The following is a 17,600-nucleotide window of genomic DNA, read 5'->3' on the forward strand; positions in this document are numbered from 1 at the left end:
TTGATACATTGAGAACACTAGATTTTGAGAACACTTAAGATTTCATAAGGAAAGGATTTACCAGTAAAATATTATCATTTCCTTTTACTTCCTTTGCTCATTGTAAAAAGATTGAAATAAGGGGAACACTGCTTGTGCAGTGTAAATAAGTCTTGGGTCTGTTGCGGTCAGTATGCAGCATATTATTTGCAAATTTACACACATGGTCATAGAAGAAAATGTGACTGATTCTTCAGCTATGAGCAGATGCTTCCACTTTTATCATAAATCATACAATTCATGGAAATCAAGTCATGGGAAATAAGTCGAGCGGTCTCTTCCCCCCCCCCCCCCGCCTTTCTCTCTTCATAATGTTTATCAGGGCCGACATTGCATATTCTACTGTACCTCCAGACCCACTGATATGGTAATACATGTACCGTAATCTCCAAGTATAGCTCTTTATCAGTCGATATGTCGGATTAGTGCAGAGACCCAGTCACGTAGTTTGATTTCTTTTCCATCTATCTTTCCACAATTTCTGTTCTGACATTACCTTGTCCTAACCATTATACACGTACATGTAGGCCCTATTTGCTCATCTTTTGTAAGTAAGGATGGCAAAGAGTAATTACCATCATAAAGACCTATCTTCCTTCACACACATGTCACTCTCACCAAACCATGACAAAGGACTTTGCAGGATATTGTCAGGGCACCATGTCAAGATGCATAGGGAGAATTCACTTAGGACACTGTATTAATACATTTCACAATTTTGATGGTGGTTGTTCCTATATCATTCAGGTTTGTGGCTGTGAAGTTCACTTTCTTTTTTAATGATGCCTACTATCGGTTCTATTCAATAAAACTTTTGTGCTAAAAATGATGTTTTGCTGAATGGCCTCTATCTACAGGAAGTAAAATTGTTACTGAATGTTGTGTAACTCAAGGCAGTCACTGTACTATCACTACCATCTACAAATTTTTCTTCTTAGTATTACTGTCAGTATTGATACACACACATAATATATATGCACAGACATGCAAAGACAGAGAGACAGTAAATTACTACATGTAAGCTCCACTCTTGGCATACACAACACACACAAGACTATGGTCCTTGTATAACCATGCAATCCATTTATTGTACAATATGTGTGTCATTTACAATTGGTTGACAGTATTTCCAGACTTGGAAACTACTTTGATCACAATAAATGTATAAAATAGTCATCATTTTGCACCTGAAGTACAACAACGTAGCCCTTTTTGTGTAAGCTTAACCTATTCAGACGAGAATGAAATAAAAGTTTAAGAAAAAAAAAAAACACATAAAAATAATTCATCATGACTTATCATCAGCTTTACACTACAGGTCACATTGATACAATATGGGAAAAAGGTGAATGGTGGAATATGCTAAGTCAAAGAAGTAAAAGCTATGCATCAGAATCAGACAAATGATTGTTCAGTCTGTCCTGATATATGTTGAATTAATTCTAAAAGCACAGTGAAGTTAATGGAGGAGCAGTTTACGTAAATAATTTATCAATGCTGATCTTAGAACCCGTATTACTTCAGCATTGGGTGAAGCGACGTCATGTTATCAGCACTTTTTTTTCTTCTTTTTTTTTCCAGGGAATATCAAATATAAGATGGGAATAAAGATAAAAGCAAATGATGCACCATGCCATACCCCAGGTTACAGCGTTGTGTAGCGCCATATTGTGTTTATAAGATATCTAGCTTCACCCTGCCATCATTTTCTCCAAATTTCAGCGTCTGCGATAATGACCCAAATGACAAGTCAGCCCTGTTGTGACTTTCTTTTTCACCATAGTTAAAATGATAATAATAAAAATACTCTTATTTTTTTTTCCAAAACATATTATTACAATTATGAATTGTAATTCACAATGAGACCATTTCAATCCATGAACTTGTCCCATGATAACTAATAATTGTACATTTCCATGGATTGGTAACGCATAGTGTGGTGATGCTGCCTACAGAGTGTGACACTGAGATCACTGGTGTAGTGTGTGATGAGCAGCATTGATGTTAAGATGCTAAAACTGCACAGCTGAGTTCATTGTTGCAAAAAAAAAAAAAAAAAAATAATAATAATAATAACTGTCACCCATATGTTGGTAACCCAGGGTAAGGCATTAAAAAACAAATAATTCAACAAAATGGCAGATTTAATTATGGTACTCCAGGGAACCACAAACTGCATCATATAAACCATTCCCACTGTTAAAACAACAAGAGCCCCTAAAACTCCTAGAACAACAAAACATCTTTAGTTGGATGCTTGGTCAATATATGAGCATTTTGGTTCACAGATCAAATGTTGTACACATTGTTTCAAAATAAGCTCAGTACGATATATAATGAATTTCTCACATGTACAGGGCTACTACAGATATCCAGTCATGGAAAACTGGAGAACAACATTCCAAGAAGTGGACGGTTTGCAAGCGGCTCCTCACATCATAATACAGTACAGTCGAGAGAAGATAGAAACTCCACAATAAACTAGACATAATTTAATATGTATGGGGCAGCACATTCCTCTTTCGACTTGGCAGGCATTCAGCCAATATCAACAGAGGTTAGTATGTATCACAATCAGTCATTCTCTCGACAGGGACTCGCCTGTTTCAAGACGGGACACTTACCAAACACAGAACATCTCACCAGTTCAAGGGTTGTTACCTTGTTCACTGTTGAAACTCTATATTCCATATCTATTTACAAGAACCTATAACATGCCTCATGATCATACAAAAATATAATGCACTTTACAAACATCAACAACAGCAAATTATAACCACTTTATTACTCAATCAAACTTGGATCATATACTGCAATACATTGCTAGTGAAATTTCCTGGCTTCAGACATTATTTGAGTTATTCAAGGGAATACATGTATTACCCTTTCAAGCTGCTTTCAGGGAGGGAGACATCAGTAAAAAAGAAAATAACAACATGTGCAGCACCAGTGCATGCATTGATAATGATATACCAGGTAATAGATACATCTTAGCAGATGTATTTGTCTTTACAGTTAAACGGGATAATCATATGTTGCTGTGTCACACATACGCTATAAAAACTTATATTATCTTTTGACCCCGTATACAGTGTACCAGATTTTTTTGACTGCTAAATTACAATGAAATCCCATGCATGCTTCTTGCAGCGTTATAAAGTGAAAGCATAATACCACATCCGTATTCAATTAGGGCTTATGATGCCATAAGGATGTCATAGAATGTTAAATACCTACACAGCCCTGGTGTCTTGTGTATATTCCTCTACAAGTTTACAAAATGACCAAGGTTAACTTGTGAGCAGAAAATTTATGTCCTTTCAGAGAGAGAATTGAAGCATTAAACACTATTTCATTGGGCAAGTTTCTCTTTTTGCTATTTATTTTATATAGTTTAAAGGCATTGCATTTCCAGTAAACATCTAACTTCTAAGTTCACACAGTGTATATTTTCATGACAGGTTCAAGCAGGGAGGTGGAAATTGTGGATATTGCTTTACTAGTATGTTATACCTCCATTATGTTATGCCTATCAAATCACTTAAAAATGTCGCTTTTGAGTATGTGACAAATATAATATATTACCACCAAAGGGAAAGTGAATACAAGAATGTAACAGGACAAAGGAGAGGAGACTACAATTTTTTTTTTTCTTAAGCGAATTACTGATACAAAAGTCAGTTGGGATAGCCCTTGTCTGAGTATGACAGTATCATCTTTGGGCCAGCTGCAAACCCGCTAACAAATCTCACCACCAACAGACTTTTCCGAAGGATTATTTGCTAGGTTTAAATTACCCCAATGACAGACACAAAATCAAGAATGACAAAAAAAGAAAGAAAAAAAAGTGATAATTCTCCGGGCTGATTCAATTTCTTTCTCTGTCATTGGACACTTGCTCTGCAAGACCATTTAGGGACCATTGACTGCCTATGATTTTTATTTTTCTTCATACATCAAGGCACTTGCAAGTTGATGCAAATTATGCTCCAACAATTGAAGATCCAGAGGGATAGTCATAACCAATAAAAAACAACATCAACGATGTGGCAATAAATTCCTCATTAAACAGGGGTCCTTGCACCCACTTGAGCTCATCTGTGATGTCATGGATGATTCACAACAATATTGGATAAAAATGTACACATGCAATTTCCCAGAGTTTAACAGAATGCCTACACTGAGTAAGTACCGGTATGCCATATTTCAATTGCTTCCATACAACCTCAGTGACGGAAGCTGCATATCGTCGCTGGGGTGATAAGACCTTGTATCTGCAATTTTGGTGAAAATGAGTTTTTTGGATTAATGGTCAAATAATGGGTTAATTGATGTTCTGTCTAAATCCCAACTGTCTTACTCCAAAAATGAAGCCACCACGGCATGTCAAAGGAAAGGCTATCGCATTCACCACAGTGCTTTGGCTCTCCTGAACATTTGACATTTTGTAGATACGTGGTCTTATCGCCCCAGCAACGATATATGGTTGCATCTCTGCATGCTATAAATAGATTACTAGTGTCTGTAAAGGGTATCCTAATAGCCTGTGTGTTGTACTCACGTAGAAATGCAACCAGCCTCTAGGATCAAACCATATTGCACAATGTACATTAATGCAAGGGACATTACCAAAATCTGATCAGCTAAAAAGAAAGAAAAAGAAATAGAGAGAGAGCTAAGAGCAATATAAAAGTTCTTCAAATAAGTGGATATTCTTCTTGTCAATTATGGCACATTACATTAACACAAAGAACATTAGTGTCTTTGTGGTGACAGATAAAAACAAAGAAAATTCAATATTGAAATATCAGCTACCATGCTTCTGCATGCCTTGTAGCATTTATCTGCTGCCATTAAATATTGACTGCATACAGTCCCTGTCATGCCCCTAATTTCCCAAATCAAAACTCTTTTTATTTCATTTCTATTTTTTAACTCAGCAAAACTCTTGCTGAATTATCCCATATTATTCTTGAAATTCCCTTTAGCGCACTATTCAGTTTGTGTACAGAGCTACCACATGATGCATATAATTTTCCTGAGTAGCAGAAGCTGATGTTTATGTTTGATTCCTACTCTATGATTTGCTAAATGTCATATTGTTTCATGTACCTCATCATACCATACACGATGAAATCAGACACACTGAATAAGAGGATATCGGCTTTGCCCAGGCTTAATTGCATACTGCTTGATAGGAAAGTACTTCACTTTCAACAAACTCCCATAAGAATTGGGAAAAGGCAATTTTGCAGTTAATGGTGGTTATTGAAAAGCCTACACTGGCTGTGAGTAAATATGAAGATTTTCATCTTGACTTTTGACTTCTCACCTTTTTCATATTCTGCTGCACATGACACTGATGGATCACTCTGCTGTACTATCCATAAACAAAGCTACACGACAATACTGTATACTAGATATTGCTCCACAGTGGGTTTTAAAGCTGAATCCTTAACATTGATGGTGACTTTTGTATGATGCTTCTCAACACTTACAAAATATTGCTTGGTCAATAGTGCCAGCTCAGATGAAATTTGACTTGGTATTTCTTCGGATACCTCGTAAACAAAAACAACCATGACAATCTCGATATCTGGACAGACAGCGCAAGACTGCAACTCCTCCTGCATTCCTAGCCAAAAAAAAAAACAATCAAAAAACAAAAGCGAAAGTACTGCTCATGTCACACATCAGTGTAGTATATATACAGAGTTTGTTAGGATCCCGTATCCTCCAGCTAAAAGTTGTACGTCGACTAGCATTATTGTCTTTCATTCCTCCTCATATTGAGTTATCATTCTACAAAAACCAGAGCTGCCAAGAATGGGGTTGTTTGTGCAAAAATGGAAACATTGATACTGGGATTGGAGATGGGGAAGGTGCAGTCAAGGAAACATTAAGGAGGTGAATGCTGGTGGCAGATCCACAACCCCTTTAGAAGGTGCGATTTGCTTCGTTATTAGCAGCTACATATGACATTAGCCAACTTGCAAATTTTCTCTTGGCCGATCTCGTTACTGGGTATGATATTGACAGGTGTAAGACTACTTTGAAAAACATTCTACCATGGAAGTGTGTCCTGCAAATAACTGCCATGGACACAGAACTTTTGTAATCGCTGTGCTTGTGTTGGTCCCGACAGTGCGTCAACATGGAAAACATGACTGTAGTGTGGATGTCACGCAGACTGATTATCAGAAACGAAGCCAAATGCAGAGCAATGCTCTCATGAATCAAAAGAAAAAACAAAATCCTTCACAAACTGATAATCTTCATGCAATGCATGCAGTCAAGTTGATGAGGCTCAGAGTGGCAGTGTAACGACAACGGTTTGCTGCTGCTGTTTGGCCTTGGCATGAGTGAGTATGTGTGACTTGAGGTTTGTGGACTGGGCAAACTTCTTGTTGCAGCCATCAAAGGGGCAGACATACGGCCGGTCGCCGGTGTGGATTCTTACATGGGTGCGTAGATTGAAGTCCAGAGAGAACCGCTTGCCACATCCTTCAAAGGTACACTAGAGAATTGAATGCAAAGATAATATCACAATCAAAGGTAAAATGACAATGGTACACATTACATCAACAATGAGAGGTGTGACATCATCACCCAAAATAACTCATTGATGTTTGTGAGCAGCTCTCATCCAGCAAGAGGTATCACTATCAGGGTTTTGATTTTCATGACAAATGACCTTTTTGGCTAATTACATGTTTTTCAATGTGACTAGAGCTGTAAATCCTTTTGAAACAACTCTTCTCTAATCTATATGTTCACAGGGAAGATTTATGTGTACATTCCCAATTTTCACGATGAAATTTTGATCTTCCTTGCCCATAGTTCACAAACTTCTTAAAATATAAAATGCAATGTAGCCTACCGTTACGAACATGGATCTTAATAGAAAGAGAACATTGCACAAGTATTATCACTGACAAAAAACACTGAAAACTGCAGGGGATTATTTGAAAAGCCATCACATTACATTTTCTGTTTCATGTGCTGTCCTGCTTTATTCTTTTCTTTGCACTAGGCTGTCCTCACCTTTGTCATGTTACTGGCACCAATTCCCTGTAAACACAATCATCTGTGTAGAATTAGCTGGTGATTCTTCTACTATGTTCCAAGGGCTTTTCTCATAACAGCATAGACTAGGCTCTTGTCCTTTTTTGCATGTTTGTATCGGTCTTTTATGTCACCCTCTTGCGTTCACTATCCGCATAAGCTAACAAAAAAAGGACAAGACAACTTTGGCACCGCCGCTGGTTCTAATGAGGTTCATTGTCCCCGCCCACTGGCCCGTCAGTCACGCACATAGGGTCCAAATATGCCTTACGCGTAAATGTGCGATTCATGCTTTTACGTGCAGTAGGTCACGCTTGGTACTGCTGACAGGCGCTTCAGAAAGCCAATGGGAAATGTTACCTCTGAACTTGCAAATATTCTCCCAAAAATAGGTGGTATTACAAGCTGCCCTTTCTGTTATTGAGCTACAGAGGGCGTTATTGCAATGGAAAATACTGCCCGGGCAGCGGGCTAATAACAGCACAGCTGCCAGGTATCCCCTTTGCTGCAGGGGACTTCCTGAGAACTTCAAGATATCTTCATGTCTAGATGAGAGAATATAAAAATCTTCCTGATTCTGAAAGTGTTTTGCCCATTTAAATGCATACATTAAGCAAATGTCTTCCAGATTGCTCTTTGGAGTCTCCTTGATTTCAGTGGATGAATGCTGACAGTTGTGCAACAGTGGAGCCGATCATTACCTGGAAAGGTTTCTCGCCAGTGTGAACCAACTGGTGTCTCTTTAGTTTGGAACTCTCCACGAAGGCCTTCCCACACTCAGCGCAGACATGTACCCTGGGTCCGTGGGTGTGCAGGTGCTTCCGCATGGCGGAGTTATCACGGAACATTTTTGTACAGCCCTGTGTGATGAACAAACGGTTACCAATTCATAAATATTTGTAAAGCATACCACTTCAATGCCAACCATACGCTGATCTAATATAATCAGCAAAATCAATGTCATCAGTTGGACTGATAAATTCTGCTTGTACATTCCTCCATGCCATCTCCAAGAATCATCCAAGATAGACCGGAAGTCTAGCGTCTCCTTTACATTACATTGTAGTTTTAAGTTAATTCTTATTTTACAGCTTCTTTTTCTAACCAAACCCCCCTCCCCCCCCCCCAAAAAAAAAACCAAACAAACAAACAAACACACACACACACACAATACAACACTGCATGTAACTTTGAAAAAAAACAAAAAAAACATGGAAATCGACACAGCAAATGCTCCGCATTAAATAACAATTAAAATTCCATATCCTTCCAGAAATTTGAATGGGGTAACAAATTTAAAATGATTTTGCCCTTTTTTTCATGTGACTACTCATCAAGATTTGCAAATTTTGAAAATATAGCAGAAACTATGTTTTCCTCCTTGGTTTTGACTACAATTGGTTGCCCAATAAATCTTTGCACATGATTATAAATACGACTGTCTACAGTATCTCTAATTGGGAAGTGAAAGAGGTGTAAAGTAACACAACACAAATGGTACTACTGGACATTGTATACATACCTTGTGAGGACATGCTATTGTACGAGGTACGTCATCATCCTTTGGCTTTTTGGGCTTGATTCTAGTAATCAAAACACAAAATAATGATGATAAAGAAATAGCGCATGCGACCATACTCTTTTAAAAAGAAAAAAGAAGAAGATGAAAACCTAGCTTGAGCCACAATGTGAACAAAGGGCAGAGGCATTTTACTTCCTTTCCATGAAGCTAATGACAGGGCTGTAAATCTGAAAGCTGCACATAGCTGTCTCATAAAAACATTAGTGTTTGGAACAATGGCTCTGTCAATAGAGACAGTTTTTAATGAACACCTCACTTTTCTGCGTAACATACAGTGTAAGCATTCAGGGAATCAGACTACAAATAGCTTCATTACATTTCTGCTGTCACATAACTCCAGCAAAGATTGGTCTACTTGGTAATGTCATACAAATTGTACACTTTGTACATGTACGCTTCGAAAGTTTTCATTGGTTTCAGTCATTTACTAACAGCAGATCTCATTAAGAAGGGCTGTCTGTTGTATAATATGCACACAAACAGATACAATAAACATACACAGCACACAATCTACTTTGGGTAAGAGAATGACACAGGAAAAAACAAATAATGGGGAAAAAATAGTCTGACAGAAAGACTGGGGAGGAAAGAAAGAGAGGGATTTTGTGTGCTTGTGTTTGTGCAGGTGTATGTGTGTGTATCAACTAGCATCTAACTCAAGTCTGGTTATCAGCCAGATTCATAATCATAATAATTTACTATTGCAGAAGATAAATAATGATTTTGGAAAAACAAAAAACCCAATTTTTTTTCACAGAATTCAAAAACTGCAGTAATAGAGACTACCAAAGGAATATACATGTACAGCTGTGTGTGTGTTACTTTTATGTATAGACATAATCACACAAGTACACTGTACATTAAAGGACAAGTTCACCTTCATAAACATAAGGATTGAGAGAATGTAGCAATATTAGTAGAACACATCATTGAAAGTTTGAGGAAAATCGGACAATCCGTTCAAAAGTTATGAATTTTTGAAGTTTTTGTGCAGTAACCGCTGGATGAGAAGACTACTGCAGTGTATGAATAACTTAGATGTCACATGCGTACAACAATATAAGGAAAATATAAAGAGAATTTCACAAAATTTCATCTTTTGTAAAAAGTACACATTCCCTTGACTCGTTACCGACATATGTTATGGGTAATATTATTCCCCCTGCCTTTAGAAAGAGGCAAGTCAAGTGCTCTTTTATTATGCGAAAAAAGTGAAAATATGTTGAATTTTCTTTACATTTTCTTTATACTGTTGTACGCATAATTACTCACAAGCTGTAGTAGTCTCCTCATCCAGCGATTCCAACACAAAAATTTTAAAAATTCATAACTTTTGCATTGATTGTCCAATTTTCCTCAAACTTTCACTGATGCGTTCTACTAATATAGCTGCATTCTCTCAATCCTTATGTTTATGAAGGTGAACTTGTCCTTTAAACATGTCCTTTTGGACATGTAAATATTTGAAGACACTGGCACTGAGAGCACTGACCATGGCAATGTCTCAAGGAGGGAAAACTTTGAACTTTTATGAATGATAAAGACAGGACTGCCAACATTAAGACAATTTGAGAGGTTCCAAAGAGCCACTACGGAGATACAATGTACTTGTGTGTTACATGAATATACCTACCAGTCGTTCATATCATAATTGACACATTAGGGAAGTTTTACCTTTTTTTTTTTTTAAATTCAGGACATCTGTCTTTACTGCCTTGTTTTTGTTTGTTTGTTTTTTCAAGGGTGCCTTCTCTTCCTGTACAATCAGAAACACTTGGTGGGTCTGTAGTATCCATGTATCAGCACAATTAACAAAATAAATAAATAAATATGAAAAAAAAACAACAGCATACACACAAGAGACAAACACACAGATCTGCAAACACATGTAAAAATTAGGGTCCCTTTCCATAAAAGATGTCAGGACAGCAACTCTTGCTAAATTATAGAATAGCAACTTCCCGTAGCAACAGCCAATCAGAGAGCAGGATTCTTATCACGAAACCATGACGCATGACATTGCAGCAAGAGTTGCTATCATAGCAACTTCATATGAAATTGGACCCTGATGTACTTCAAAAAAAAAAAAAAAGGTCAATGTAAACATGTACACAAGTATAACATAAAACCATACAGGATGTCGGAAGTTACACATAATATCTTTACACTCTGGAAACACTGCATTGTTTGTACAGAACAAAACACCTCGAGGAGAAACACTGTGAGACACTGAAGACAAACAACACAGATTAATGGGGTTGACATACAACTTCACAAATATGTAGTGTACAATACCAACATTAAGACACACACAAACACACACTAGACAATTACATGAAAATGCTATGTGAATTACGAAAGTATGATGGACAGAGTACATATTGTAGTTGTACAATTGTAGTAAGATGTATACCGGATAAATCAGTACAAATGCTGCTCATTGTGTGATACATGTACATCCATGTATTAGTACACGTACAATTGTATATAGTATGTGTTTTTATATTTATAAATAACCCATGTATTGATGACATGTATACTATATTCTACATGTTCATTTTTTAAAAAAGAGATCTGTTAAATGTGTCTGCTCTGTTCACCATCCATTTCCTACAACAAGGTGCACAAATTAGAAGTACAATTGTACATTGTACATGTATTGTGCCTGTACAGAAGTGCCTCATACTTGAAGTGGAATACTTCTGGATATGTGTGTAATGGGATGAATATTATTAACAACTTGAGATCATTTTCTGGAAAGATCATTTTTGCATTGTAGATATAGACTAAGCAACCCATGATGAAGGTGTAAATTTCCCAATTTATGATTGTAAGATTACTGAAACAACAACACTTTTATGTATCATGTGGATATCTCTTTGGTCTACCTCTTGACAGTTGTATCTTCCTCCAATTTCATTTCTAATTTATCATTGAGTGATCTCTTTTGCACCAAAGCAATTACAAATGTATACTATGTAATTGAAGACCCTACATCCAAAATTTGTCCCCATCTCCTCACAGATGATTGTTGGATAGAATGGGTTAGTGGGGACAAGACCATTCACAAACTACACACACCTTGCACACCTTGCAAATTCGGCCAACTGTTTGGGATCACTAAGATCAATTCCCGGGATCCCACCAGGAGGGAGCTTCTTCCCTGTCAGGTACTCCGAGTAGTCCGGTGGTTCGCACTCAAAACCCAGTGATCTGTCCGTGGCTGGAGGGGCGATAACTTGCTGTGGTGGTGTGACGGGGTCATCTGACAGCTGCTTCTTCTCTTCTGTATTAGGAATCACAAGGGGGAAAGTAGTATGAAAAAAAGTAATAAAAACAGTTTATTGAGGGAAGGTTGATTTTCCTTTCTAAATATATTCTATAAACATATAAATATTCAAATAGTTTTAATGAAATGGGACCTCTATCATTCTTGACTACTGGGACTTTAAGGACTTTAACAAGAATCTGGAACTAACAATGTAAATTAGCTGGATCTGACAACCTTGCTATGATGGGATTCCCCTGAAAAAGGACATTTGATACATTTGAATGCGAGGATACTGTGTAAACAGTGTACAATCCGTACATGTGGTAGATGAAGGTGAGAAAACTTGTGTTGATACTGAAATTAAACATTCAAAATGAACAAAAAAATACAAATTGAAAGAAACAACCTAGAATTATAACATGATAATTATTAATCCTTCTTCATATAAGAATTTAAAGGACAAGTTCACCTTCATAAACATAAGGATTGAGAGAATGCAACAATATTAGTAGAACACATCAGTGAAAGTTTGAGGAAAATTGGACAATCGATGCAAAAGTTATGAATTTTTAAAATTTTTGTGTTGGAACCGCTGGATGAGGAGACTACTACAGCTTGTGAGTCATATGCGTACAACAGTATAAAGAAAATGTAAAAGAAAATTCAACATATTTTCACTTTTTTCGCATAATAAAAGAGCTCTTGACTTGCCTCTTTCTAAAGGCAGGGGGAATAATATTGCCCATAACATTTGTCGGTAACGAGTCAGGGGAATGTGTACTTTTTTCAAAAGATGGAATTTTGTGAAATTCTCTTTATATTTTCCTTATACTGTTGTACGCAAGTTTAATTTTTATACACTTTTGAACGGATTGTCTGATTTTCCTCAAACTTTCAATGATGTGTTCTACTAATATTGCTACATTCTCTCAATCCTTATGTTTATAAAGGTGAACTTGTCCTTTAATTGTAACATTTCTTTTTTCAATGCCACACATACTGTAGTGTGTAAGAAAGGTATTCAAATTTTCAGCTGTAGAGTGTGTGACTAATTTTTTTATTTCTTATTTGTGCTTGTCCTGGTAAGATGACTTCAGTGCATTTTTAATTCCCTAGAATCAAAACATTTTATACCCTACTGTTACATATATTCAAGCAATACGATAAGGTAGCACACTTTTTTTTTTGCACTTGTTTCAGGTCACACAAATGAGTGAAAATTTCCACACCGTGACGATTTCCACTTTTATAATATTATGACAATGTTGTACAGTTGTATAAACTGTTAAATGTACAGTCAGCAAAATTATTTATCTTTACTGGAGGTGTTTTCACGAAGTCGAGCTCAATTTGAGAATGAAGTCCAAAAAATTATTTATGGTATGCCACTGGTTTCCTTGTTTAATTTCATTAGCCTAATCATCACCTACACGTACTTCAAACTATCATTAACGTTTACAGAATAATTCCATTATTTCATTTATTTGTATTATCAATTAGCAATGGCTACATGGAAAATGTCTCCAAAATCTTTTTTTTTTAAATTTTTATTAGAAAGTTGAGCAATACTGAAGAAATACACAGCATAACTATTACATTACTGGTAGTGCAGTGGATGGTACCATAATTTTTAGTCTTAAATTATCTTAAATTTTTCATGAAACAACCCCAGATACATTTGTATACAGTTTACTTTGAATATGCACCAAATGGATCAGAATAGAAGTCATGCAATATTCTTCCAATACAATGCAAAAGTATCAATATTTTCCCAAACTAAAAAAAAGGTCTCCCAGGGCGGGCTGGGTACGTACTTGTTAATGGTATAGGAGAAAAGCTCGCGGACCCATGCCATGTCGCTGGTGTATAGGAGAGCACTACGCTAGCTGTGTGCAAAGACGTCGCGTCGGGATCATATTAGTACTGTGCTACGCCTAATGTTAGGAGTACAGTGTGTGAGTGTACGCGGGTACTGAATTACTACCGGTAAGTAATGCATCGTAGCATACATTGTATGCTACGTTATGCAGGCAGGCGCAGGAGGCGCCCACTTCTAACACTACAGGGCATACTCAACAATGGCAGAGTTTGCATCCGAGATGAAATGTAATCTTCAATATTATCAGCAATTTTCACCTCAAAATCGACAAAATCAAATACTAATCACATCCCAAACTCTTTAAACGCAATCTCCGTTTCACGAGAGATATTCAAAACTATAATAAAATGCTCAAACTAGACAAATAACGAAGAGCATCGTTACGATATCGGTCTAAAAAATCGCCATTTTGAAATCGCCATTTTGAAATATGGCTGCGCCCATGCACCAAACATGGCGAAAAAGATGGCCGAAATTGCACCAAAACAAACGAAATAACATGGGATTATTTCCGAAACCGAAGTTGAAATACCACTGTCATGGTTGATATGTGATATGAGCACTGAAACACACACAACACTTCATGGAGATGCATTACATATTTCTCGAACGGTCAAAAAGTCCTGCGACTTGCGAGTTCGTGCGCTTGCCTTATCACTCGTACGGCAACACACCATCGTGCATGTACGAAGGTTTGACAATACCGCATAGTTCACACACAGTTAGCAGAGCAACACAGCAGCAGCACACCCGACTCGCGAGAGGAGTGGAAGCACCTCGCTGCAAGAAATTAAGGTCTACCTTACATTCGTGTCGGTATTTGGGTTGAAATAGTTCAAGTAGATCAGAGTAAAAATACTCACCCGAAGCCCACATTGTCACTGAAAATTCTCCCTCTAGAGTTTTGATTTGAACTTGCTTGTGCTCCCATTTTCTAGTGCTTTTTTCCGAGTCGAACGACAGCTCTCCACTTGCTAGGACTCTCGTTCGTGAATTTTTCTTTCCTTTCTTCCGTCGACTTGGGCCGGCTAGAGTTTCGTCAGATAAATCTGAAGTTGGTACAGGAACTGGTACAGAATCTGAATCAATAATATAACTAGATCCCAAGTCATCAACATCTCCAACAATTTCTTCACGAGTCTGAAGGACAATTTCTTCACGATCTGATAAATGTTGAAGAGAAATAGGTTGGCATTCGATCGCTTCCACCGTCTCACATTCAACCGTTTCCACTTGTCCAATTCCATCAACCGGTATTGTGACAATATTCGTTTCTGGCATGGCTTCTATGTGTTCCATTGGTATACTCTCTATTTCCACCTCCTGCACAGGCAGTTCAATTTCAGTGTCAATGATATCCGGATCATCCGCCATTTTGGTAGAAATGTATGGTAGCTCGATATCAACTTCGTCGGCGTCCATTTTGGATTACTTCCGTAGCTCGCTCCCCTGTTTTCTCGGCAGCCACTTCGTCACTCTTCGCAGGGGGCCGTGACGCGGGCATGAAAATCTCGCAGTTTCTCGTTTATAGGTCACGTGATTACCAAGTTAATGATCTCTCAGATTGATTGGCTTTTGATCTCCACTCTATGTAACCGGGAAGAAATACATTGCAGGCCGAAGTGATCATGGTCTTGATCTTGATGTCATTCATGTACAAACTGTGGCCATCCCGTATACTATAGTATTCAATTGGCAATGCATAGGTCGGGAGCAGTGATTACAAAAATGTTCAAGATATCACTTTTTATGCACATGTGTAGGTCAGTTGTATCACAAAATATCCCACCATTATTTTAATCATATAACTATATTTTTGCAATAAAGCCTAAAATAAAAGGAGATATCACTACTTTTCTCATTTACTACTGTAAACGGTTTAGTCTGGAAACATTTTTATTATAATTATTGTTCACATTTTGTATATTTAGCAATACAACTGCACTTAACATCGATTATAATGGATCAAATTTTTACATTCGTTGTTTCTTTCCCTAACTTACATTTTAGAACTATTTGAAGCACTAATATGGGGTTTCGTTTTACCTGCAAAGGGTAAATTATCTTCATGTAGGTCCTTAAATTTTTTGGATTGTAGGAGCTTCCCTTGCTTCATCTGGGAGGTCATTCCACTGGGGAATGGTTTAAATCTATACTTCATTAGTGTATATGAATACATACATATATATATATATATTATATATATTATATATATATATATATACATATATATATATAATATACCTGGCAAGATGACAATTTAGAAATGAATGTATATGGTTAAGTTGGAGTTGTGCAATCTGTTCCACCAGCCTACCGACAGTCCGCGTTGGGGGGGGGGGGGGGGGGAGAATGCACTCTGCCATCGGAGCGACACTGCTGTGACGGCAGCCAAGATACAAAGAGGTATATATATATATATATATATATATATATATATATATTATATATATATATACTAACCGTGCTTCTAAATTAAAGTAATTGCTGCAGTATAACCACAATTATCGACAAGCAACAACAACAACAAAACAAGAGAGACATTTAGCATTTTCAGAATTGAAATTCAACGGTCCGATGCACACTTTCGATGAAATACTTCAAATTACTCCTATGGAAAAAAAGTTAGAAAAATAAACATTCAGGTCAAGTTCAACCTCTAAATCACGGTATCTGGTGTAATCTGGTGTCAGTCATCTCTTGTTCCTCGTGTACGTCATCCCGCGTGTGTGAGCTAATGGAAGTGGACCGAGCCGGGGGGGGGGGGGGGGGGGGCTACTCCCTCTCCCAAAGGAGGTTTTTATTTTGTTTCGTTTTTAGTGTCGACATGTAACCATATGATGTACACTTTTGTGAAATACACTGTGTTTGGAACAGTTTCGGTTCCCAAGTTGTGCCATTACTCTATTATACTCCGTAGATGGAGGAGGATCGAGATAGGGGAGTGCATATGGAAGGGGATAACCCCTGCTCCCGCCCTCAAAGATTAGGAAGTTTTTGAATTTTCAGAGTTTTTTAAAGATCTGGAGCACATTTTTGATGGAATATCTGGAAATATATCTATCCAGAAAGTGTAAATCTAAGGAGGGGGTAGGTTTATTCCCCTCCCATATCGAAGGCAGTTTTACATTTTTAGAATTGACAGGAAATGATCTGTTGGTGCATATCTGTATGACGTAGAGAAGATTTTCAATCTTCTATACACGTATAGAGCCTACTCGGGAGGGTGTTTGAGGGGTTGTGGGAAGGGGTATCCCCATCAAACATGAGGTAGCTTTTAATTCCAGAATTTGAATTTGAAGATTTGTGCACACTTTGGGTGATGTACCGTATGTTCCCCCCCAAAAAAAAAAACAAAAAACAAAACAAAACAAAACAAAACAAAACAAAACAAAACAAAACAAAAACGTGACCCTCCGAAATGATAACTTTTAAAATAGTCAATCAGCCCAAGTACAATTTCATGGTATGAAGTTATAACTCATTGCCCACATCTTTCATGGCAGATCAGAGATCACAGAGAAATGAGGGATTTTGTAGAGCATGTCAGGAATCTCCTCCCTCCAAGTTCTGTCTATTGTGTTTACACATTGATATGCAGTTCCAAGAGCATCCAAGCGCTAAGCTTAGAAGAATCAGACTTATGACATGCTTTACAACAATCCACTTTTCTCTTTAACCGCTTAACCAAATTGAATGGGTTTTCTGCAAAATAGAGCTAAGATGTTATATTCTAAGTCCCTGAAGTAACATTTGGACAGTTT

The 17,600-nt window shown here is 37.3% G+C and overlaps 1 protein-coding gene across 3 annotated transcripts; it reads right to left on the minus strand.

Annotated features, from left to right (window-relative positions):
- Positions 1–4,890: 4,890 nt before the first annotated feature.
- LOC139721564 (transcription factor YY2-like) lies at positions 4,891–15,358 on the minus strand. 3 transcript variants are annotated; one of them, XM_071632886.1, is made up of 5 exons: positions 14,700–15,358; positions 11,777–11,972; positions 8,627–8,687; positions 7,806–7,964; positions 4,891–6,556 (listed from the first exon to the last, which is right to left on the minus strand). In XM_071632886.1, exons 1-5 carry the CDS (start codon positions 15,256–15,258, stop codon positions 6,347–6,349), a joined length of 1,185 nt encoding a protein of 394 aa, XP_071488987.1. In that variant the 5' UTR covers positions 15,259–15,358; the 3' UTR covers positions 4,891–6,346. The 3 variants fall into 3 exon arrangements, with proteins under 3 accessions (XP_071488987.1, XP_071488986.1, XP_071488988.1); XM_071632885.1 differs by having other exon boundaries at positions 11,768–11,972; XM_071632887.1 differs by lacking the exon at positions 4,891–6,556 and having other exon boundaries at positions 7,720–7,964; positions 11,768–11,972; positions 14,700–15,355.
- Between the last annotated feature and the right edge of the window lie 2,242 nt (positions 15,359–17,600).

The sequence above is a fragment of the Diadema antillarum genome, unplaced genomic scaffold, assembly GCF_040938485.1.
Source record: "Diadema antillarum isolate AM-2024a unplaced genomic scaffold, OU_Dant_1.0 scf00000145, whole genome shotgun sequence".
Taxonomy (NCBI): domain Eukaryota; kingdom Metazoa; phylum Echinodermata; class Echinoidea; order Diadematoida; family Diadematidae; genus Diadema; species Diadema antillarum.

What these genes read in the sequence shown, in the direction of transcription:
- LOC139721564 (XM_071632885.1), bottom strand. Translation starts at nt 15,258, where the DNA reads ATGGACGCCGACGAAGTTGATATCGAGCTACCATACATTTCTACCAAA. An exon ending in AGTGACAATGTGGGCTTCGG is followed by an intron (nt 11,973 to 14,699) that starts GTGAGTATTTTT and finishes TTCCTAATACAG; the next exon opens with AAGAGAAGAAGCAGCTGTCA. An exon ending in CTGGCGAGAAACCTTTCCAG is followed by an intron (nt 6,557 to 7,805) that starts GTAATGATCGGC and finishes TCAATTCTCTAG; the next exon opens with TGTACCTTTGAAGGATGTGG.